The sequence below is a fragment of the Aythya ferina genome (genome assembly GCF_964211825.1).
Source record: "Aythya ferina genome assembly, chromosome: W".
Lineage (NCBI taxonomy): Eukaryota > Metazoa > Chordata > Aves > Anseriformes > Anatidae > Aythya > Aythya ferina.
Window position 1 is genome coordinate 6,078,401 of NC_140313.1, and position 24,562 is coordinate 6,102,962.

General features: G+C 41.9%; 1 protein-coding gene and 1 long non-coding RNA gene across 5 annotated transcripts in view; one reads left to right on the plus strand and one right to left on the minus strand.

Moving 5' to 3' along the window:
- The window catches only part of LOC311426388, a 371,544-nt gene that overhangs the window by 68,851 nt on the left and 278,131 nt on the right, over nt 1-24,562 (plus strand). The gene's annotated exons all lie outside the window — the stretch shown is intronic.
- LOC311426329 (polycomb group RING finger protein 3-like) overlaps nt 1-24,562 on the minus strand; it is a 176,269-nt gene that overhangs the window by 42,125 nt on the left and 109,582 nt on the right. For all 4 annotated transcript variants that reach the window (XM_084502766.1, XM_084502769.1, XM_084502768.1 and 1 more), the window contains 3 exons: nt 22,138-22,193; nt 20,251-20,361; nt 19,218-19,303 (listed from right to left, as the gene is read on the minus strand). In XM_084502766.1, the coding sequence (XP_084358892.1) occupies nt 19,218-19,303; nt 20,251-20,361; nt 22,138-22,193 (253 nt within the window). The remainder of the gene's footprint in view (nt 1-19,217; nt 19,304-20,250; nt 20,362-22,137; nt 22,194-24,562) is intronic.

Below are 24,562 nucleotides of genomic sequence, written 5' to 3' on the forward strand. Positions count from 1 at the left end.
GGTCCCACCACGTCTCCGTGATGGCAACCAAGTCGTAGCCTGCCTGCCGCACGATGGCTTCCAGCTCCTCCTGTTTGTTACCCATGCTGCGTGCATTGGTGTAGATGCACTTCAGCTGGGCCATTGCCTTATCCTCCGGCCTTGCCATTGTTCCCCCTGGCACAGCCCCAACAATCCTAGCCTCAGCCCCATCCCCCTTCCTACCTAGTTTAAAGCCCTCTCAATGAGCCCTGCCAGTTCCTGGCCCAGGATCCTTTTTCCCCTAAAAGATAGGGACCCGTCTGCGGCCATCAGGCCAGGTGCTGAGTAAAGTGCCCCATGATCAAAAAACCCAAGATTTCTGCATTGGCACCAGCCCCGGAGCCACGTGTTTAACAGGTGGGCTTTCCGTGTCCTCTCTGAACTCCTCCCTGCCACCATAGGGATGGACGAAAACACCACCTGCACTCCCGCTCCATCCACTAACCGACCCAGCCCCCTAAAGTCCCTTTTGATAGCCTTGAGGCTTCTCTCTTCGATGTTATCACTGCCCGCCTGGACTATCAAAAGGGGGTAATAGTCAGAGGGGCGTACCAGGTTAGGAAGATTCCTGGCAACGTCCCTGACCCTGGCCCCAGGGAGACAGCAGACTTCCCTACGGGTAGGGTCCGGCCGACAAATAGGGCCCTCTGTTCCCCTAAGAATCGAGTCACCAACAACAATTACCCTCCTGTCTTTTTTGGTGGAGGCAGTCCTGAGGCGCGGAGTCGACCTCCTCGCTCCAGGCATCCTCCTGGGAACATTTGCTACCTCTTCCTCACACACCGGCCTCTCAATCTCTAGGGCCTCAAACCTGTTGTGTAAGGGCACCTGGGAAGGTGGGGCCGGAAGGGGAGAGCATCGCCTGCGATGTCGAGCAGGGACCTGTTTCCATTCCTCCTCAGCTCCCAGATCCCCTCCCTCTGCCCGACGGGGACAGGGCAGGGGGTCCGCCCCCATTTGGGGAGTCTCACCTCGGCACCTCCCCTTGAGGCCCTGCAGGGAGTTACTCCAGAAGTCTATCTCCCGCTCACACTCCCTGATGGCCCTCAACCTCTCCACCTCCTCCTTGAGCTCCGCCACCATGCGGACCAGGTCATCCACCTGCTCGCACCTCACGCACGCAGTTTCTCTGCCTCCCGCCGATAAAGATCTGAACGAAGAAGATGGAGTCGTAAGCATTTAAAGCGTATACCGTTCGGTTGGGTGGGATTTGGCTGACTGTGTGTGTAAGAGTGTGACTGAGACGGAACTAAGTTCCAAAGCGAGTGTGGAGGTCTTCTAACCGTGGTTCCAATCTCCCGCAAGGGACTTGGCCAGTGAAGGACTGAAGTGATTCCTATAGGATTCGTGGGTGGGTGATAGGTCCTAAACCCCCTGCAAGACACTCTTACTAAGGTAACCAAGGGCTGTGGGAATTGCCATAGTAAAATTCCTAGATGGGTCAGACATAATCGAAGACCAAGGACCAGAAGAAAGGGAGCAAATTACCAGACATACCACCAGAAAGTCCATTAGGAATAATGATTAGAAATTGGAACAATGGGGGCCCCAGGAAATGAAAGAATAAATTAAAAATGGTCCTGTATTATATAATAGAAAGACCAAAAGAACCCTTAAAACCCCATGTATTTTGGCCGATATTTGGGTCCACGGAGGACTGGGTCTGTCAGGCTTTGAACATTAATGTTAATAGTAGAATACCCGTGGATCCAGAAGAGAGCAAGTATGCTGCAGCTGAAACATGGAATTAGAAATTAGAGAGCGATTAAGAATGAATATGTGCTACATTTGCGATGTACTGTGTTTGTGCTACGCTTAGACCTCCAGATAACAGGAGCCCCTCGGACCCCGAGAACCATGTCAAAACAACCTCATGGTTCGGACTTTAACCTGAGATAAGGAGGACTGTTCACAAAGGGACAGGTTATGCATATGTATAGGTGTATTGGGAAACTTCATGTATATGTAACTCTTTACTGGATATAACCAAAGCAAGTTGCCACGCTAGGCGTGCACGACTTTGGTGGGACTATCTCCCCTGTGCCGCCCAGGGCTAAGTAAACATACCTACTTTACAATCTTACTGATTGTGGAGTCAGCTTTCTGTGAGTCATTTTGGTAAGCCAGGCAGGAGACACTCTGCTTGGCTGCGGGATCGGCTGCGGAGCGGATGCCCCTAGGTGCACCCTGAGTGTTTTGCTCAGAGGGGACTCCACACTCAGCAGCTCACCGCAGGAGCAAAGACCTCCTGAAACTGCAGACAAACGGTATGTTTTCGGCTGCTGGAGGGATACTAACTGGAGTGTTAATAATTGTATGTCTTATTCTTAAATGTCCGGGTATTTTGTGTTGAAAGTATTTGAGTAACTGTAAGGGTTTGAAACAAAGTGGAATAAGTCACTCCACGAAGAACACAGTTAGAGACAATACTTGTTTGGTTTGTTATCATTCTAAATTATATTCTTGTGGTATGAATGACATGTGCTAGAGGCCTCTCTGTGTGATTGCATGATTATGCTGTGTGAGTGAGACGCAGTGTTGCTGCAAAAGGAGTGCAGAGTTCCGATCCACGGTTCCGTGTTCTCCGCGAGGGGAGCAGCCGGAGACGAACGAAGTGCGTGAAAGACCGAAAATAAGGGCTGTTTTATCCAAGTTTTGATTGGTGGTGCCCAATATATGGGCCTGACGGTGTATCTTGTGATCCTATTTTTGCTCTTAAATGCTTTGAGTGTGACAAGAAAAAGGCGGGAGCATTATCTAAGTAACTAGCAGTTGAGAAGTGTTGGTGTATTTGCTGTGGTGTTTCGTCAGTTTCCCAAGTACTGGGGGGAGGGGGCTGACTGATTATCAAAGCGGTAGAACGGAGAGAGTCATTTCTTCGGTGGTTCGGGCTTGAGCCCTGGGAATTTGGTAAGAAGGGGGAGAGCGAGTTTATTTAGGAGTCAATACCTTTTAAACCCCCATATTGACGGATACACAGGAGTGATTCCTTGTTTTGTATGCGTTTACTAACAAAGTGCATGAGAAAAATTGGCATTCGCCTTGAAATTCGGTCCTGTTGAAATGTACGTTTTTGTGGCAAAGGTGGTAATGTTTGTCTAGAAGACAGAAGGCTGAATGCTTCAGCTCTTTTCCTGAAGTTCCGTGGATTTATGGTTGAAACGCAGCTCATTAATAATCTGAAATAGTAAAGTTTGTATGTGGGAAGAAGCGTTTAATCCCAGAGAACTGGGACATTGGGGAAGAAGATTAGGAAAAGATAGTAAAAAGGTTTGCGTGGAAATTGAAACAAAGGACAGTAACTAGTAAGGAATCGTAATAAATAAATAAATAAATAAAAGGGAATGGGAAATCAAGGAAATACGTAATATCCAAAACAATGACGTTTTAAAGAAAGCCTCCTTGGGTGCATATTGGCACATTCGAAAGATATTGTTAGAACTGGGGGCACAGGAAGCAAGAGGACTTTCACTAAGTATTGCAATCAGTGGTGGCCACTATATAAACTAAATGGCCACTTTATGGACCAGTCGACTATAACACTATCTTGCAATTAATGTTGTTTTTGAGGAGAGAAGAAAAATAGGATGAAATGTAGTATACTGATATGTTGTTTCAGCATCTTAGAGGAAAAAGGAGTGGAATTAAGTTGGCCCCTGACTGAGCCTTTGGTGTTGGCATGAGAAAAGTACAGGCTGGAGAAAGATAAAGGAAGGGTTAAAAGAGTTGTTGAAGGTGTTAAAGGCGTGGCATGTAGTATTTAACAGAGCTGTTTGAAGTTGAATGAGCAGGGGAAGAGGATGTAGGAATGTTAATAGTTCTGCCTCAGCAGGAGGCTGTGATCTCAAAATCCCCTGTGTGAGCCCTCTGGGGCAGAGGGACCATGATGGGTCCAAGAGAGTTGTCATGGAAACAGAGAAGCAGTTAACTCTTAAAACAACCTGAGTTGATGAGTGAGCTCAGATTGCCAATGGGACCGCTCAGGGAACTGTTGACAATTGCATTCCCCTAACCGACCCCACACTGAGACCATAGTCACCCCGGAAATTATGAACGGTAAATACCAAAATCTGGTTAAATTGGGAATTGAGAATCTGTTTCAACAAGGTCCAAAAGAAACCCCTATGGAATTTTTGGACTGACTATGAAATACAATGGAAAACAAAACAAAACAAACTAACGAAACTGGAGAAAATAGGGGCAAGGAAAATGGACACTGCCAGACAGGCGAGAGATATTGCCAGAAGCTTATGCGAGGCAAATATTGGGATGTTCGCATGCACAAACACATTGGGGTACAAAGGCATTAAGTGATCATTTACTAAAACAATTTGGTTGCATTGTTTTTTTTGAAATAGCAAAGCAAATTACACAAGGTTGCTTAACTTGACAGAAGATAAATAAGAAATTGTTTTGACAAGCAGCCACGGGAGGGAGAAAAACAGCTTATAGGCCTTTTGAGAAAGTACAAGTTGATTTCTCTGAATTGCCCAAGGTAGGGAGGATAAAATATCTATTGGTAATAGTAGATCATTTAACACAATAGGTAGAAGCTTATCCCATAGCACAAGCTACAGCACAAAGGGTGGTAAAAATTCTATTAGAACACCTGATGCCTAGATATGGGATAATCCAGTACATTGATTCTGATCAGGGCACACACTTTACTTGTGAAATAATAAAATTATTATGTCAATCATTAGGTATTCAGTGCAAATACCATACTCCGCGGCACCCACAAAGCTCAGGGAAAGTAGAAAGACTGAATCAAACAATAAAACAACAATTGGCTAAATTAATGATCGAGACACAAATGCCCTGAAAGAAATACCACTGACGCTTTTAAACATAAGAACTAAAGCACACAGTGAGACTGGATTATCACCATATGAAATGTTATATGGTATGCCTTATTCTCAAGGGATGCCTCTAGGGAACAATGTAGTTGAGGATCGTAGCATCCAGAAATATATAATTACTATTGGAAGGAGATTGCAAGAGCTAAGAGAAATTGGAATGATGGTTCAAACACCACCCTTAGGATTTGCTATTCATAAGATACAACCAGGAGACAAGGTCTTAATAAAAACCTGGAGGGAAGAATCACTGAACCCCCGATGGGAGGGACTGTACCTTGTTTTACTGACTACTGAAACAGCTGTGAGAACTGCAGAAAGGGGTTGGACCCACGCATCCAGAATAAAAGGACCAGTAACTACCGAAACTTGGAGGGTTGAGTCCGCTCCTGGGGAACTGAAATTAAAGCTAAAGAAGAACTAATATTCTGGCAACGAGGCTCTGCATGAATTAAGGATGCCAAATAAAGGGGACAAGCCTGAAATGAGGAAAGGGAGAAGGCAAGACCAGGGCGGGACCCTCCACTGCGGTGTGTATGGTCTACCGAGGGAGGCAACCCCTATGGGTATGCTGAGTGAGAGGGCCTCGACCGGACTTCTCCCACACTAAGGTCAGGTTGTCCCGAGAAAATAATATAAGAACCTTTGTTTTTAAACCTATATAAAATTGTGATTCGTTTTCCAGGAGCTGGATCACCCTGACAGGCCGAACGGTAACACAAGCCTGAATCGACCCTGAAAGCGGGCCCAACCCCTTGATTGAAGGCATTTGCCTATTATGATCCAGCTACGTGGGCAGAAGACGGATCCTGGGGCTATAGGACCCCGATATATATGCTTAATAGAATAATTAGGTTACAAGCTGTAGTAGAAATGGTAGTAAATAAAACCGGAGATGCACTTGGATTAATTGCAAAGCAAAATACCAAGATGAGAACTGCTTTGTATCAAAATCGCTTAGCTTTGGATTATTTACTAGCACAAGAAGGAGAAGTCTGTGGAAAATTTAACTTTAGTAATTGCTGTTTAAAGATTGATGATGAGGGTGTTTCTTCCTAGTAGCTGGCAGAATGCTATGTTTTGGCTTAGGATGAGAAGAGTGCTGATAACATGCTGATGTTTTAATTGTTGCAGAGCAGTGCTTACACCAAGCCAAGGACGTTTCAGCTTCTCACTCTGTCCTGCCAGCTGGCAGGCTGGAGGTGCAGCAATATCTGGGAGGAGGGCTGGATTGCTTGGGGTTAGGCTGGGCATCGGACAGCAGGTGGTGAGCAATTGCATTGTGCATCACTTGTTTTGTACACATTATTGTCATTATTATTATTGTTATTATTATTTTCTTGTCCTTATCTCAACTCACAGGCTTCACTTCACTTTCCCGTTTCTCTCTCCCAGCGAGCGTCCGTGTGTTGTTTAGCTGCCAGCTGGGTTAAACCACAACAGAAAAGCTGTAAATGAACTTTTAAAAGAAATGAAGAAAATTGCATATGTCCCAGTTCAAACTTGGAATGGAATTGATCTAAGAGGATTATGGGAGAGGGCTTTATGGGCGGTGATTGGTTTGCTAAAATAAGGATGGTTGTATTGGGGATATGTGGAGGATTGTTAATAATTCCATGTTTAATACCTGGTATTACCAGACTAATACACTCAGTTATACAAGGAATGCAAATATCTGCGGTACCTGTTGACCCAGAACCAGGGAAAGAGAAAACCCATTCCCTGATGATAATAAAACCAAACAAAGATCCAAAATTGATATCAATTCGGCAAGTATTGACTTGATTGGAAAGGAAAACACGAATCAATGCCATGAAAAAGGAGATGGGGGATTGTGAAATGTGTTCATCTGATTCGTGTCAATATGGAACTATGCTAGGGCCGCATGGTATGATGAATGTGACCTTCTGTCATACATACCCTTGTATAACCACAAATCTAAGAAAAACAGAGTGGTTAATGTATATAGTTCTCGTATCTTGCAAAGGAATGTTTTATCAATTCGTGTCAATAGAGAGCTTGAAGGGAAATGTATTTGTAGGCTTTTCCTTGAAGTCTCTCATATCTGGGGAGGGGGTGTCAGAATAACTGCTAACTGGGAACAAATAAGGATGATTCAGGAGACTCCATGCAGTCTCTGGTTTCTTGTTCTCCAGCTGGTTTCTTGTTCTCCAGCCGTTAAGGCATGGATGTTTCTGAGTGTTTGCTGTTGTTGTTATTTGCAAAGTTGTTTGACCAATGAAAAGTTGTTTTGAAAAGAACTGCTGTGGAGAGAAGGGTATAAGAGGGGAGCCTGCCCTCAAGATAAAAAAAAAAAGGCAACACGATGTGATGAAGTTATATCATCAATAAAGGAGCAGAAAGAAGGAAAAAAAAAAGAACAGGCTAGGAGAATGGAGACCAGGACGGGAACAGGCACATTGATTGCCTCACGAAGATAGGTTTGGCCAAACGCAGCAAACCGCTCAGAGAAGATCGTACAGAAAGTCGCTGGAAATAGGCGGCACTGGAGCTCATGCACACAACTGCCCCTCGCTGGTAAGCAGTTTCACATTATGGGGAATCATACATCCTTAGAAACAGACTGTCCTGGTAACCTTACAGCTTATTCTCCTTCTTAACAATTGGACAGTTAATGATCCTGAAATATGGGACCAAATTGATGTCAAGGTGTGGGACTCTGCAACTAAAAACGACAAGGTTGCAGCAGGATTGCTCAGCACCTGGTGAGCAGTCTCTGAGGCCTTAAAGAGCCCTATGGGACCACAGTCAGACACGTGTGGTTTACCAGACAGTGAGGGAGCTGCGGACTCCTTTACTGATCCAACTGCTACGCCATCGGCCCCTCTGCTGCTACAGCCATCGAAGGCTTTTTCTGTTATGCCCCCTGCTGACGTGGACGTGCCTTTTGACCCAGGCCTATTGGCCTTGAAAAGGAGATGGATATGCTTTTCTTCATTCCGGGAAGAACAGGACATAAGGTCTGAAGACTGAGTTTCTTGACAACTTAAAGCAAGAGATATTGTTCAAAAGGAATGGAAAATGGAGACTTATTTGTAATCAAGAAAAGGAATGGAAAATGGAGCCTTTTAAGTCATAGAACTTAAAGGATTGTTTGTTACCTTTCCTGATTGTACGTATGTATAGGCATACTTGGGTTTAGTATGTAAAGCAATGTTCTGTATATTTAGAATGTTCGATGTTCGTGTGTGCGTGTTGGTGGAGCGTAGACTCCTTGAACACCCAGCGCTGTTTACTTGCCTTTTATACCTTTTATACCTTTTATAGCTTTTATACCTTTTATAAGTATAAATATTACTAAATTCAGACTGAGTTGAGACTTCATTTATAACAATAGGCTGGTAACAGATTTGGAGAAAAGAAGCATCATTACTCGCATTCATTCCCCTTACAATTCTCCTGTCTGGCCACTTTAAAAGACAAATGGACCGTGGCATCTTATAATTGATTCTAGGCGACTGAATGCTAACACTGCCCCTTTAACTTCAGCTGTACCAAATATTACAGAGATGGTAACAAATTCAGGGAGCATCACACCCGTGGATGGCAACTTTGGTTGTTATTTGTATGCTTTTCATGATGCATCTGTAATGGAAGAAACTCTGCCTTGGAATAGATGTATTATCTGTTTAAATGAGCATCTCTATCATCAGATATTATTTATGTAGTACAGGACAAAAAAAATTGCTTAACATTTACCTAAGACACATTACCATATATGGATAAAAGGGTACTTCATCAAAAAAGACCACCAAGGACCTCCAAAGAAAGGAAGGCATGCACAGAAGTTCCTGAAAAGGAGCCAAGAAGAATGGTGAAACACAATTATGCAACATATGTAGATTAGCATGAATATGTATTAGATGGATAAAATATGCATAATTACAGTGTATAAATATATTAACTATTACGCTGGCATTGGGTGTGCTTGATTTTTAGAGAATCCACTGAGCACCCAGGCCTGAATAAAAGTAATATCTCTCCTGAGTGTGTGAATTGGCTTATTGCACACCAAGTAAAAGAATCCACTTTTTTGGACAGCAGTTTTTGGTGACCCAGATGGGACTGCCGTAAGGCCTTGCTTGGATCAACTTACTGGCTGCCAATGGGGAGACACTGTTCTCCAGACTCCAGTGTGCACTGAGCTTTTCAATGGGGACTCTGCAAGTATTCTCCCTGAGCCACAGTGGGTAAGTGACACAGTAGTGTAACACTTGCAGGAGATATTGCTTATCTTAGTTAATCAGTATTTGTATACACTTGACAGTGACAAGTGGAATCTACGATATTCAGGTAAAGCATGCTCTGGTATATTTTGGTTAATCTGTAATTGTATGCGCTCGACAGTTATGACTGGAGTATACGGTATCTGGATATAAGCATGGGTACATTTTGGGAATAGGTATTCTGATGATATGAGATTTTGGTTAAAAAGATTCTTTTTGCCTAAAGATATGGGCAAAAGGATCTACAATAACCCCTTGCTCCCCTTTTGGTTGTGTTTCAAAACACTGGAACAAGTTTGGAGGGGATCCCCTGATGAAAAGAAAAATGACTGAATATTGTAATAATTTGTGGCTGATGTACAAATTGGACAGTGAAGAAAAAATGGCCTGAAAATGGGACTTTGAATTATAATACTATTTTGCAGCTGATGCTTTGTCGAAGATTAGATAAATGGGATGAGGTACCTTATGTGGATGTATTCTTTACTTTGAGGAATGATAACGTGAATCAAAATAAATGTAGATTATTGACTTCAGATTCTAATGTAATAATGATGATGGATGATATGAAGAAGCCTTCGCAGTGTTGCTCCGCTTGTAACACAGGAAAGATATTTAAAGCTAGAGAATGAAGAGGAGGGTATCCAGATGCTGATAGCTCCAGGGGGGAAAGTGTTATGACTGGAATGGAGGGTGGAGATCAGGGCAGCGAAACCTTTAGCCCGGTGGCCGGAAGAACTCAAGCACAACAGCATCCTGTGATCCAAGCCCCCCCTTCACCAGTCAGTGGGCCCAGATGGATCACCAGTATATGTAAAAGTACCATTTACAACATCAGACATAATGAACTGGAAGGAATCTGCTGAGTCCTATCGAGATAATCCTGATAAGATGCTTTGATCCTTTAGGATGATTGTTGAAAATCATAACCCAGATTGGCAGGGTATTCAAGTATTGTTGAATAATTTATGCGCTCCAGAAGAAAACAGAATGGTTATGGAAAAGGCAAGGGAAGAGAATGAGAGGCAGAATGATAGAGATGGTCCCGGTCAATTTATGCCAACCCAGGAACCCAACTGGAACCCGAATATGAGTGCAGGGAGATTAATGATTAAGCAATGTCAACAGCTAATCTTGCATGGAATTAAAAACAGAATATCTCGATCAAAGAGCCTTACCAAGTTATACCAAGTGGTAAGTGGTAAGATGGAGGATCTGTCTGCTTTCTCTGAAAGATTGTGTGAGGTGACTAGAAAATGGACAGATCTGGATCCAGAGGATGAGGCTAATAGAATGACCTTTACTACTCTATTTGTGAGGCAGTCAGCACCTGATATTAGAAGAAAGTTGCAGAAGGTAGATGGGATGTCAGGAATGACCATATCTGAAGTGAATGAGATTGCATAGAAATTATATAATAGGGAGGAGGCTGAAAAAAAGGAAAATGAAAAGGAAAAATTGAGGGTCAGAAAACAAAATGCAGCAATATTGGCAGACAGTTTCGCAAGGGTTCAAGCTCCATCTAGGGACTGGGATTTGAAAGAAAAACCAGGACAGGGGAGAGGTAGAAGAATAGGGAAAAGACTAGATGTGAGGACTTCCTTGGCAAAAGATCAGGGTGCCTATTGCAAGGAGAAGGGACATTGGAAAAACGAATGTCCAAAAAGGCAGTCCAATTGGGTTCCCATTCCAACTACAACCCCAGTACCTGGAGAAATGACTGGAGTAGTGAAAGGGGACTCAAGACTGATGGGGACAGGGGGTTGAAGAAATGACATCCACAGCTGACCCCCTGGTTGACATTAAGCTAGGGAATGATGTAGTTAAATTTCTAGTTGATACAGGAACAAGTTACTCCATGTTAAATAGCTATAAAGGACCTATGAGTAAATATTCTGCAACCAGAATTGGTGCAACGGGAAGGCAGGAGGTAAGACCTTTTTTCCAACCCATTACATGCAGAACTGGCAACAAAATGTTTGTGCATAAGTTTCTATACATGCCCCTACCATACCACACCCCTAATGGGAAGGGACCTGTTGAGACAGGCAGGTGGGAATGATGGTCTGGTTGTGGTGAAAAGTGCCTTTTTCAATCACAGATTTAAATAACTGGAAAATAGCTGCCAGAAGTTACAGGGATGACCCGGATAGGATGGCTAGTGCTTTGGAAACAATGAAATTCGGAGGAAGTTACTTAAGCTGCAGGGGGCAGATGCTAGAGATTTCACAAAATTGTTGGATACAGCTTGGGTGGTTTATAGAAATATGGAACAGCAGAAAGAGAAATGGACTGCTAGATTGATTGCTATACTAGAAGGAACTTATGGTTCTCAAAGAGGACCTGGAGGTGGATTTAGAAGAGGTTATGGGACGTGGTAAAGGAATGCCAAAGTCCCTGATAGGAGAAACTCAGTGTGCCTATTGTTAAAAGGAAGGGCACTGGAAATGTTCTCCTTTGAATGGGAGAACCCCGAGATGGGAAGGAAAACTCAGTGTACTTGGACAGCATTTTCACAAGGATTTAAAAAAAAAAAAAAAGGCAAAAGAATTAGAATTATGGAGACAAGACAACAGAAAGGGAATAATACTACAATATGTTGAGCTAACAACTCCCAGGAACAATGTCTGGAACTGACGATTAGCCTATTAAATTTCCTCGTACTTAGTGGGTATAGAGCGTCAAAGGAGAAGGCTCAAATTGCACAAGAAACTGTAGCATATTTAGGTTTTGAAATCTTAAACGGACAGAGACAGTAAAGTACTGAAAGGAAGGAAGATATTTGCCAGCTCCCAGAACCTTGAAATGTTCATGAATTAAGAACTTTCCTGGGAATGGTGCTGCATGTGGATTCCTAATTATGGACTGATGATGAAACCTTTATATGAATTGTTGAAGTTATCCAAGGGCTCCCTTCAGTGGACCAATGACAATCGGAGTCTGCTTAAAAGAGCCTTGATGAAAGCCCCGGGTTTCAGGCTGCCTAATTTAGAAAAGCCTTTCAAACTGTACACCTACGAAAAGCAGGCTGTAGCCCTCGATGTCCTGATCCAACGCTTAGGGGACTATGTTAGCAGTGGCATGCTTTTCCAAGCAATTGGATCCAGTGAGTCAGAGATGGCCTGGATGCTTGAGGGCAATGGCTGCTACAGTGTTGCTAATACAAGAGTCCTGGAAGCTCACCATGGGACAAAAAATAACTGTTTATACTCTGCACGTGGTAACTACGGTATTGGATCAGAAGGGGGGACACTGGCTCTCCCCAGCATAATTTTAAAGTGGTACTTTGTGGGAAAGGAATTCGCAGGTGGCTTCGTGCTGTTTCACACATCCCTGAATTAGAGGTAATGAGGAAACAAGTGGTAGAAACAAAAACTTGAGCAAGGTTGAGATAAAGTAAATTGGCTACAGTGTTAAAGATGAGCTTTGGGCAGTGGCCAATTGCTGGCTGGCTCCAGGCGCGTGTCTGAGGGTCTCTAACCAATTGTATGATAGATTCGGGCGCATGGACAGTGCGTGGGGCTACGTGGAAATTATATGTAGTAGTGAAAAAGGGCAATAAACATCTCCTGTTCAAGAGCCATCAGGAGTCTGTGTGTCATGCATCCCTTCAGTACTTATAGAACCAGATGATGTGACCATCAAGACTACAGCTGTGGTCAACCCTGTCATGTTTCTTTCAACTCGACATGAAGAAAGTAAACCTGAGCATGACTGCTTATAAACAACTGAGGAGTCTATGCAAGTAGACCTGACCTGAGTGATACCCCTTTGCAAGACACAAATTGGGAATTGTATACAGATGGTAGCAGTTTTATGAAGGAAGTAAAAAGAGTATCTGGATATGTAGTCACTACTGTTGAGATGGTAGTGGAAGCTCAAATGTTGCCTCCCAGCACATCAGCCCAGAAGGCCAAATTAATTGCCCTCACTTGAGCTTTGCAGTTAAGCAAAGGCAAACACATAAATATTTGACTGATTCAAAATATGCCTTCGGAGTAGTCCATGCACATGGAGCCATTTGGAAAGAGAGAGTACTACTATGCACAATGGACAGAGATAAAGCATAAGGAAGAAATTTTGAGTTTACTTGAAAGTATACAAGTCCCTGTTGTTGTAGCTGATATGCATTGTAAACCTCACCAATCGGGGTGAACCACCCAAGAAAGAGGAAATAAGCTGTCTAATTTAACTGTGAAACAGTCTGCAGAAAAAGGCAAGGAAAAAGAAGTATTAGCTACAGTGCCACAGAAAAGAGTTTCTCTTCAAAAGAACATGGATCAAAAATAAGGAGGAGTACTCATCAATTATCCAGTGAATTCAATTGAAATGATGCAAATATGAGAAGCTAGTTTAGAGAATCGGGCAGTTATCAATTAGTTATTATTAAGACATAATCATGGCTGTGAAGAGTTCAAAGGAATGTGTTGTTTTAATCTCTCTGATAATTCACAGCTATTCAACAGTTAGAGAAATTGGCTTTGGAAGTTTATGAAAGGGAAGGATGGGATCTCTCTTGGTTAACCTCGTGGCTCCCTAATCTAGGATGGCTTAAGCACTTATTTGTAATTATTTTGTTGATTGCTTTAATGATTATAGTCGCTTGCTACTTAATTCAATGTATACTTTTCTATATCCCAAGAAGACGAAATAAATATGTTGAGACTTAAGGATGTTATATCACCTTAAGTCTCAAAAGGGGGGAGATAGTTGTAATTAGGCATGCACAGAAGAGCCTAAAAAGGAGCCAAGAAGAATGGCACAGCACAATTACACAGCCTATATAGGTTATCATGAATATTCATTAGATATAGAATATGCGTGCATGCAATGTATAAATGTAATGAAGAAACTGGCATTGGGTGTGCTTGATTTGTGGAGAATCCACTGAGCACCCAGGCCTGAATAAATGCAATATCTCTCCTTAGTGTTTGAATTGGCTTATTGCACGCAGGGTAAAAGGATCCACTTTTTCAGACAACACCCCTCCAGGACCACGATAAGACCCAATTTGCATTTACTTGGAAAGGGATACAGTATACCTTTAATAGACTGCCTCAGGGATATTAACACTCCTCTACCATTGCTCATAATGCCTCATCAAAGGTTTTAACAGAAGTCCCCAGTCTACCAGGTGTTACAGTATACCAATATGTCGGTGACATCTTGATAGGAGAAGAAAACTCGAAGGAAATTGGACATACCATGGAAGGTGTATGAGAAAAAAATGTTAAATTTAGGATTAGAAATTCCTCTGTCCAAATATAAGGGACCCGCACAAGAGCTAAAGTTCCTGGGGATCTGGTGGATTAAAGGAGCTGCTTCTATTCCCCCAGAAAAGAAGAGAAATGCTCTAATTTGAAGGAAATAGAGCATGGGCAAAATCCATCTAGCATGAGGGAGTTAGAGCAAGTCCTGGGAATTTTAGGTTATTATTGCTCATCCCTTATACAATTTGCTCAGAAAGGGAAAATCATGAGAATGGACTGAACAGCATGAGAACACATTAGAATTATTAATAAAAGAACTGAGGCTATTCCAGCAGCTAGGTCCTTTACACCTAACCTTATGCGTGTAGAATGGGGATTCAGTGAGCATGGTTCCCATTGTAATTCTGGCAGAAGGGACTAGAAGGACCAGAGAGACCACTAGAGTTTAGTTCCCACTCTTTGAATGACACCAAAATGACATATTCTGATTGTAAGAAACAAAGTTGTGTTTTTGCAGTAGAATGTGTTTTTGCAGTGGAAAATTCCACTAACCTTGCATATACAACCCCCTTGGGCAGCCTGTACCAGTGTTTCATCACTCTCACCGTAAAAAAGTTTTGTCTCATATTTAAGCAGAACCTCCTATGTTCCACCTTGCACCCATTGCCCCTTGTCCTATCATTGGATGTCACCGAGAAGAGCCTGGCTCCATCCTCCTGACACTCCTTTACATATTGATAAACATTAATAAGGTCACCCCTCAGTCTCCTCCAAGCTAAAGAGACCTAGCTCCCTCAGCCTTTCCTCATAAGGGAGATGCTCCACTCCCTTAATCATCCTTATTGCTCTGTGCTGGACTCTCTCAAGCAGTTCCCTGTCCTTGAACTGAGGGGCCCAGAACTGGACACAGTATTCTAGATGTGGTCTCACTAGGGCAGAGTAGAGGGGGAGGAGAACCTCTCTCAACCTACTAACCACACCCCTTCTGATACAGCCCAGGATGCCATTGGCCTTCTTGGCCACAAGGGCACAGTGCTGGAAATTCCACTAACCTTGCATATTCAAATTCCACTAACCTTGCATATTCAAAATTGATTGTGCAGGCATGACAGTGGCATAGCAGTGGGGACTATGTTAAGCAGTAAGGGGAAGGTCCCACTGTCCCAAATTAAGGAGGATAGCTAAGAAAAACAGGACAAGCACTGAGAAATCAGTAAAAACAAAAATCATGGGCCCTCTAGTCATGAGAGAAAGAAAAAAAAAAAGAAAAGGAGAAATTAATGGTTAGTCAAATTAAATTGTACATATATGATATAGCAATGTGTCGAGTAGCTTGTGAACCTGTAGTACTCAGCCAATGAGGAAACAGGGAAGGAATCAAGTATCAGGTAATAGGGAATATAAGGTTATGATATACTTTTACTGTGCTCTTCTACTTGCAGGACGCCCACCACTGCAATTGCAAATAAAAATGCTACTTCACTGAGATACTCGCCTGAGCCTATGTTATTGGCTACAGAGTGTTTCTCACAAGATCTTGAAAAAGGCTTGCTGTCCCTAATGCAAGCAGTGAAACAGGTGGAACAGAGAAGAAAAGGACAGGTGCTGATCTCTTCTCTCTGGTAACCCGCAATAAGACCCAAGGGAATGGCTTGAAGCTGCAACAGGGGAGGTTCAGGCTGGATATCAGGAAAAGGTTTTTCACCAAGAGGGTGGTTGGGCACTGGAACAGACTCCCCAGGGAAGTGGTCATGGCACCAAGCCTGACAGAGTTCAAGAAGCATTTGGACAATCTCAGACACATGATCTGATTTTTTAAATATTTTTTTTTTGGTGTTCCTCTGGGAACCCAGGAGTTGGACTCGATGATCCTTATGGGTCCCTTCCAACTCAGATATTCTATGATTCTATGACAGAACATGTTCATCCAGGGACCTTTCTGTCTCCTAGATATAGTTCGTAAAGTTACACCGCCACCTGCAGGCATTGCCCAGAAACCTGGGCTGTAAATGGTATGCCTATCTGGAAGGTATCAATGAAATTATGCCTATTACAGAAGACAACATTAAAGTATGTAATTTGCAGAAAGATATAGACAGCACTTTGTTATTCCAAAACCAGACAAGCAAACCATCTCCAATTCAGGAGGCACCTCATCTGAGGGAAGGCAGTGACCTTGAAGGAGCATGGTTCACCAGTGTATCATCCTATAGGCAAAACAGTGAGTGGAATTATAAGTCTGTGGCACTGGAAGCGGCCACAGGGGAAAGGTTAAGTGAAACAGGTGGAGGAAGTGTGCAAATAGGAGAGCTTAGGGCATGCTATTAGCTGCACAATATGGCGCCAGCCATATCTACATAGACTCATACACTGCTTTCAAGGGAGCCACAGAGTGGATAGGCCACTGGGCAGCCAATGACTGGAAAGTAAATAGAGTCCCAGTCTGGCAAACTGACAGCTGGAAGCAATTGCTAGAAATAAGAGAACAAAGGGTGCTGCACATTGGTCTGGTAAAAGAGCATGATTGGTCAGCTTCCACTACTGCCAATTGAACCAACAAGTGGATAGCCTTACATGACTATGGAAAATTGATGTCATGAGTGATGACCACTAATGGGAACGCTTACTCGAATGGTTGCATGTAAAATGAGGCCACACCCAACAAACCAACTTGTATCGAGAAGGCATAGCCCGAGGATGGCCTGTATCAGTGAAGTTGTGCAAACAAGTGGCCATTGCCTGTTCACAATGTCTTTTGAGACTGAAAAAAAAACCCACATCAAACATTTGAGTAAAGTGCCTCCCCTGCATATCCAGGACAGAAAAACACTGTGGCACACCTGGCAGATCGACTATGTAGGTCCACTGTGACCCTCAGGGGGTAAAAAAATACATATTGGTGGGGGTAGATGTCATCTCAGGAATTACCATAGCCACATAGCCACAGTAGTTGCAGCTTCCACTGGAGAAAGTACAGTCCATAGCTTAAAGGAATGGTTTACTACAATCCCCCTTCCAGAGGAGATTCAGAGTGATAACGGATCAATTTTTACAGCTGTAGTTATACAAGACTGGGACAAGGAGGAGTGATCTGGTGGGTATTCCATACTCCATTCTATCCCCAGGCCAATGGTATTGTTGAACGGACTAATGGGTTAGTCAAGCGATTTGCTAAAACCCATGAATCTGGATGGCATCTGCGACTGTCCAGTGTCATCTATCAATTAAATAATAGATGGAGTGGAGATAGTTGTCCAAAGATGAAAGCTTTTTGTGCTTCTGCTACATTTTTGGTACTAAAGGCAGATGTAAAACTGAGGAAATACCCTACTGGCTTTTATGCAGGTCAGCTTGTGCTGGTTAAAATGCCTCAGATTGGGACAGTGTTAATGGTATTAACAACCCCAAAGAACCTTTACACTTGGGAAGTGAAAGATAGTTCCAGGAAACTACATCGAATCAGCACTAGATGGTAGTACCCACCTTTTAACCTAAAATCTGCTGGTTGGATAACAACCGAGCACCTTTTCTTTTGTCTGTTCCCAGTTACTCTAAATGCTGTTTTCTACACCTGGGATCACAGACTCCCCTATACCAATCTAGAGTGTTCCCAAGCAGAGTTGATTTTATTTGTTGGGTATTTCTGTTTTTTGTCTTATCTGTAAACCAAAACTGTAATACCAGCCATCATTAGGGAAGGGGAAGGAGGAACCTTACCCACTGAAATTCGCAAAGAAATCTGGGATAATGCATCAGAGTTTGAAAAGGAGTTTCAATTCTGGTGGCAATTAATCAACTTCACTTATCATTCAAAGTACAAAAAAAAATGTTGGCTTTGTCTTTACTATATGCAATGCTTCGATATATACCATATACCCAATTACTGTGCTAGGATTAGAACCCAGAGCATGTGCCCAACGAAATGTAAATAAATGGCAAACTGTTGATGTTAATACATGTGTTGTTCGAGAACAACAAGGTTTCATTTGTGAGAGTAACACCCTTAAAGCTCAAGATACCTGTCTAGATACAGAACAGAATATCTGCTGCTTTGAAATACATCCCAATGAGATTCCTGGAACGGTAGTTCTATACATTGGGAAAGGGTGTGTATGTATACAAACATTATGTAAATCCTTGTTAATAGATGATATTGTTAATAGTGTTACTAATCACTCTGATATTTCTAACTTTTCCATAATCATAGATTGTGATTTTAATTTCTCTGCACCCATAATTACTCATGAAGATTTGTCTTTTGACTATATGCTATATCATGAACTGCAACCAGCACCTATTGGAATGTATTTGACCCTAGTCAAGCGACCCCTCCACCATCCTGACCTGGCAAGCCTCCTACAACAGGCACAGAGAACAGGACAAAAGACTCTTATCACAGTCCATCAATGACAGTGAAGAAATACATCAAGTGTTGGAGAGTTAGGAAGGACAGAGAATATCAAAAGTGGGAAGTCCACATATACCCTTAACATGATAAGGATTAAAATAAATAGTAAATTAAAAAAGACTTTTCATTCTAGTTATTGAAACATATTCAGTCCTGATGCATCAGAGTGGCATGAGAGTAGACCCTTTCAGAAAAAGGGCACAAAGTACTTGAAATCTAGTTGAGATGGAAACCAACACAGAATTTAGCTGATAGTCCAAAAACTCAGAACTAGTTATAAACTATCAAACCTCAATCAAATTTCCCCACAGCTACCTAAAAAAAAGACAAAGTTCAAGTTTACACAAAAGCATGGGAGAACACTGTATCTTGTCTCTGTCAGAGGGAAAAAAAAATAATAATTTAAAGTAGAACAGGACTGAAGCTGAAATAGAAAATAAAACTAACAAATGACCTATATCAGAAGTAAGCCCACCTGTTCATCACTTCGATGATAGTCATTATCTTCTTCTTTTTCTTCAGAAGTTTCTTTGTTTGAATTTTCATCTGTTTTAGTTTCACCTTCAAGAATAAAGCAGAGCATTAAATTAGACATCTCAGATGACAATTAATCCTGAAACAAAGTCAAGACTAGTCAAGAGCAACTCGTTTTTTCTTTTTTGTTGTTGTTGTTGGTTTGTTGTTTTTTTTGTGTTTGTTTTTCAAAGTAATTAGGTTTGTCAGAACATGATCAGCTTCTCTTCTAACCAGGAAAAAGGTTGGAAAACAGCTTTATTCTTGGTAGCAGAAACGTATGTAATGCGTCTACCCTTCCTGGACATTAATCCAAAGCTTCCCAAAAAAGGCTTCTTGTCAATTCAAAACACCTTGCTATAAATTTATCAGGGATCATTCACTATTGTGTACAACTGGTATGCTCTCCTGACAGTCATAAATTTCAGAATTCTTTTGCTCTAGAATAAATACACACACACCTTAATATAACCACCACATCATTTCTGAAATTAATGTCAGTACAGTTCAGTACTGGAATAAAAAATAACGTAATAACTTAATAAAAAATAACCCTGCCTCCAAGTCATGGCCATCTACTTAAGCAACATCAGCTGCCAATAGGCCCACACAGTCAAAATGGGAACAAGTATATAGTGCAGCGCTCAATATAACCAGCTCTGCTAGCAGCCCAGAAGCAGAGTATCATCATAGAGCTCCCACATAGATACTAATGAAGATCTTCACCAGGAACGCATTACAGCCAGCTAAAAGAACATATTCTATAAACAAGTCTGATGCAAAACAACAATACTGGACTCGGTGAGTTCAAAGATGGTGAGCACATATATAGTCCAATATACATGCACAAACAAGCATTGTACAGTATTATACAATTACATGTGTTAATAAATATTAGCTAGACACCTAGCTATGACAGATCCTTTCAGCAGTTTAATGGCAGTCTGTTTCCCACCCCCCCTACCCCAAGACAGAATAAACATAAGACCATTTACCACTGAGATATGAATCTAGATGTTGCTTTGAAGAGCATGTCTCCCCTTTGATGTCCCCTGGTACTTCCATACCCAGTTTGTGATAGAATTCCTTCTGCTTTTTCATTTCCGCTGTTTACAATTGTACATATTAGTTATGTAATAAAGTTATAGCCCAATATTTATCAAGGTATTCTAAAATGCTCCTCTGACCTGTAAAAGAAGCTTGTCAGGCAGAAAGTAGTATTAGCACTTTTTGCTACTTCTCCGCTCTTGCTGCCATAATCGCATTACCCTAGATCTTATTCTTGAGAGGCATAATATTACCAAGTCATTTGCAGAGCTATTATTACACCATTATATAGATATTATAGATAAAATAGATTTTAAATACTATACCATACTTTGTATTTCCTCCTTCAGTATTTCTGTCAAAACATTGGTTTTGAATGTTTATGCTTATTTCAATAAGGCCAAGTGCAAGGCGCTGCATCTCAGTTGGGGCAACTGCCAGTATCAGTGCAGACTAGGGCATGAATGGATTGAGAGCAGCCCACAGAGAAGGAATTGGGGGTACTAGTGAATGAAAAATTGACTATAAGCCAGCAATGTGCACTTGCAGCTCAGAAAGTTAATCATATTCTGGGCTGTATCATAAGAAGTGGCCAGCAGTTTGAGGGAGGTGATTCTCCCTGTCTACTCTGCTCTCTTGATACTCCACCTGGAGTACTTCATACAGGTCTGGGGCCCTCAGCACAAGAAAGACTTGGACCTGTTCTGTTAGAGTGGGTCCAGAGGAGGACCACGAATATGATCAGAGGGTTGGAACACCTCTCAGACTGAGAGAATTGTGGTTGTTCAGTCTGGAGAAGAGAAGGCTCTGGGGAGACCTTAGAGGGGCCTTCCAGTACCTAAAGGGGAGCTACAGAAAAGCTGTGGAGGGACTCTATCAGGGAATGTAGCAATAGGACTAAGGGGTAAAGGTTTTAAACTGAAAGAGTATAGATTTAAATTAGACATTAGGAAGAAATTATTTACTATGAGGATGGTGAGGCACTGGAAGAGGTTGCCCAGAGAAGTTGTGGATGCCCCATCCCTGGAAGTGTTCAAGGCCAGGTTGGACAGGGCTTTGGGCAACCTGATCTAGTGGTTGGCATCCCTGCCCATGGCAGAGGGGTTGGAACTAGATGATCTTTAAAGGTCCTTTCCAACCCAAATCATTCTATGATTCTATGATTTATGATTTTTCAATATCTTAGAAACAATTTAAAAACAATCCCTTTACCTAAACTTGCTTATAAATGTCTGATATTGTCCTCATTTGACAGCTTGATTGGATTCTACTTAAATAAAAGTAGCAACACACCACTGAAAAATAATACTGAATAATTAATATAAAGCATTCCTTTAGTTCAACAGATGCATGGTCCAAATAGATTATGAAAGAACAAATGTTTTGCTAGCAAGTACCTTGGTATTTAAGTATGTTTTAGGAGAAGAAAATTTAACTGAAAATAAAAATTACACTAGATTAATATTCTGTCTCTTAGAACTCTGCAAACCTGGCAGAAAAGACATGAATACATACACAGTTTAAAGAAGAATGTATGCAATATAGAGAATGCCAACATGAAAACTTTGTAGTGCTATTTAGGTTAACAAAATGTTACTTTTCACCGAAACAAACACTAGTATTTTCATTACTGACTTTTCAGTAATGCTGCTAGTACAAGTCTAAAACAGAAAAAAGCACTGAAGTATAGAGAAGTAGTGCTAGAACTGGAACAAGTGAAGATGGTATTTTTCATCTTTCCATGAATACTTTTCCTCACTTCCTCCTTTCATTAATGAAAAGGAACTATGTGTAAATCTAACATTCAGTAAAAACAGGTCATACAGAAAACTTACCTTCTTGGAGGCCTGGCACAAGTTTGTAAACAATATCTTGCATTGTTCTATCATGACTAGCAGGGAAAAAAAATGAAGGTTTAAATTAGCCATCTTGATTCAAAACATTTCTCTTTAAGAGATTCCATATTAAATTGACTCCACAAACCTCCGAAGTCTTGTAAGAAATATACTGATTTCGGATAACTGAAATGTCAAACAGAAGACGACAGTAACAGGAAAGGAATGCAGACAAGGTTCAGGCTAAGACAAGAACTGAAAAAAAATTAAATTGACAGAAGTTTAACAGAAATGCTAAGAAGGATGGTCTTTACGTTGCAAAGGAAGGAATCCTGTAAGAAACGTTTCTACCAGCATGTATATCAGTAACATACTCTCGAAATTCTTTGAAAAATTTGACAAAAGTATGTTTAGCTTTTCTGTTTCTAGACTCTAGACACTTGTCCTGGTTTCAGCTATGATACAATTAATTTTCCTCCTAGTAGCTGGTAGGGTGCTGTGTTTGGGATTTAGGATGAGAATAATGTTGATAACACACTGATATTTTAATTGTTGCAGAGTAATGCTTACACTAAGCCAAGGACTTTTCAGCTTCTCACTCTGTCCTGCAAGTGGGCAGGCTGGGAGTGCAGCAGGAGCTGGGAGGGGACAGACCCAGGACAGGTGACCCAAACTGGCCAAAAGGATATTCCACACCATCTGACGTCATGCTGAACAATTAAGATGGGGGGAGGCTGGCCAGGGTGGGGGGACTGACTGCTTGGGGATAGGCTGGGCATTGGTCAGCAGGTGGTGAGCAATTCCATTGTGCATCACTTGTTTTGTACACATTATTATTAGTAGTACTATTATTATTATTACTTTATTTTCTGTCCTAATAAACTGCCTCTGTCTCAACCCACAGGCTTCATTTTTCTGATTCTCTCCCCCCATCCCAGAGAGGGAGGGGGGCGGGTGAGCAAGTGGCTGTGTAGTGCTTGGCTGCCGGCTGGGTTAAACCACAACTACACTTTTCTTTTAATAGAAATTATACTGCTTCTTATCCCTTTTAATTAATCTCTCACGTTGCTAGGTTTTTAGCTATCCATACTGGGATTTTTAAAAAACATGAGGAAAGGAGCCTATAGGGGAAAAAAAAGGAATGGAGCAAAGAAAAAAAAAAGTGTTTGCTCTTAATCAAAATTTTACTCAAGAGCACCATCATGTAGCACAGAATCCCATCTAGCAAAAAAGGGTGTAACAAAAAGGACAGACTGATCCAAAACATAAGACAGGAACTGGGAGAGCAGGACTAGTTAAGATTCTAAACTTCCATTCTTCAACTCACCTAGGTAGCACTCTGATGTTTTCAACCTGTTTCAAAGTGTAAATACAAGCTGCCCTTTTCTGGATTACTCTAAAACAAGTCATTGCCTGAAAGGACCAGAACATTACACTGAATTCCAAACTATAAATAAAATTCAATACAAGCTAAAATTTCATCTTCAGCTGCTACCAGGGCATTAGCTCCAGAAGAGATTACAGTACCAATCTCCAGCTTTGACTCTCAGGTTAGGATTTTTAAGTGCCATTTACAGTTTGCAGGTACATCTCCCAAAACATTTCAAAGTAAATGAATGATATTAGCCACCAGCATGAGAGAAGAGAGAATTTAACAGTATTCTTAGCCATGACACATGAGTTTCATGACTCCTGTGTTTGTTCAACGTATTCCCCAGATGGCTGGGTGTTATGGTTTAAACACCGGTAGGTAGCCGAGCACCATGCAGCTACTGTCTCACTCCCCCTCCTCAGCAGGACAGAGGGAGAAAATATGATGGAAAAAATCGTGGGTTGAGATAAGGACAGGGAGATTGCTCATTAATTACCATCACAAGCAAAAACAGACTCAGCAAAAGGGAGATTAAATTAATTTAATGCCTATTATCAACAGATCAGAGCAGTGAGAACTAAAAGCAAACTAAAAACACCTTCCCCCCATCCACCCTCTTCTTCCTCTTCCCCCCCGAGGGGTGCAGGGGAAAGGAGAATGGGGGTTGGTGTCAGTCCATAATGCTTCGTCTCTGCCACTCTGTGGTAGTTTTACACTGCTAGGCAGCTGAGCTCCACTACAACCGCTCTCTCACTCTCCTTCCTCAAAGGAAAAGGGGGAGAAAATACGATGAGAAGGGCTCAAGGGTTGAGATAAGGACAGGGACGTGACTCAACAAGTATCATCACGGGCAAAACAGACTCAGCATAGGGAGACGAGAGAAATTTATTACCTATTACTAGCAAGCTAGAGAAGTGAGAAACAAAGAAAAACTGAAAACACCTTCCCCCCCATCCACCCTCTTCCACCTCCTCCCCCCAAGTGGTGCAGGGGAACAGGGAAATGGGGGTTGCAGTCAGTCTTCTCCTTCGCCGCTCCTTCATGGTCAGTCTC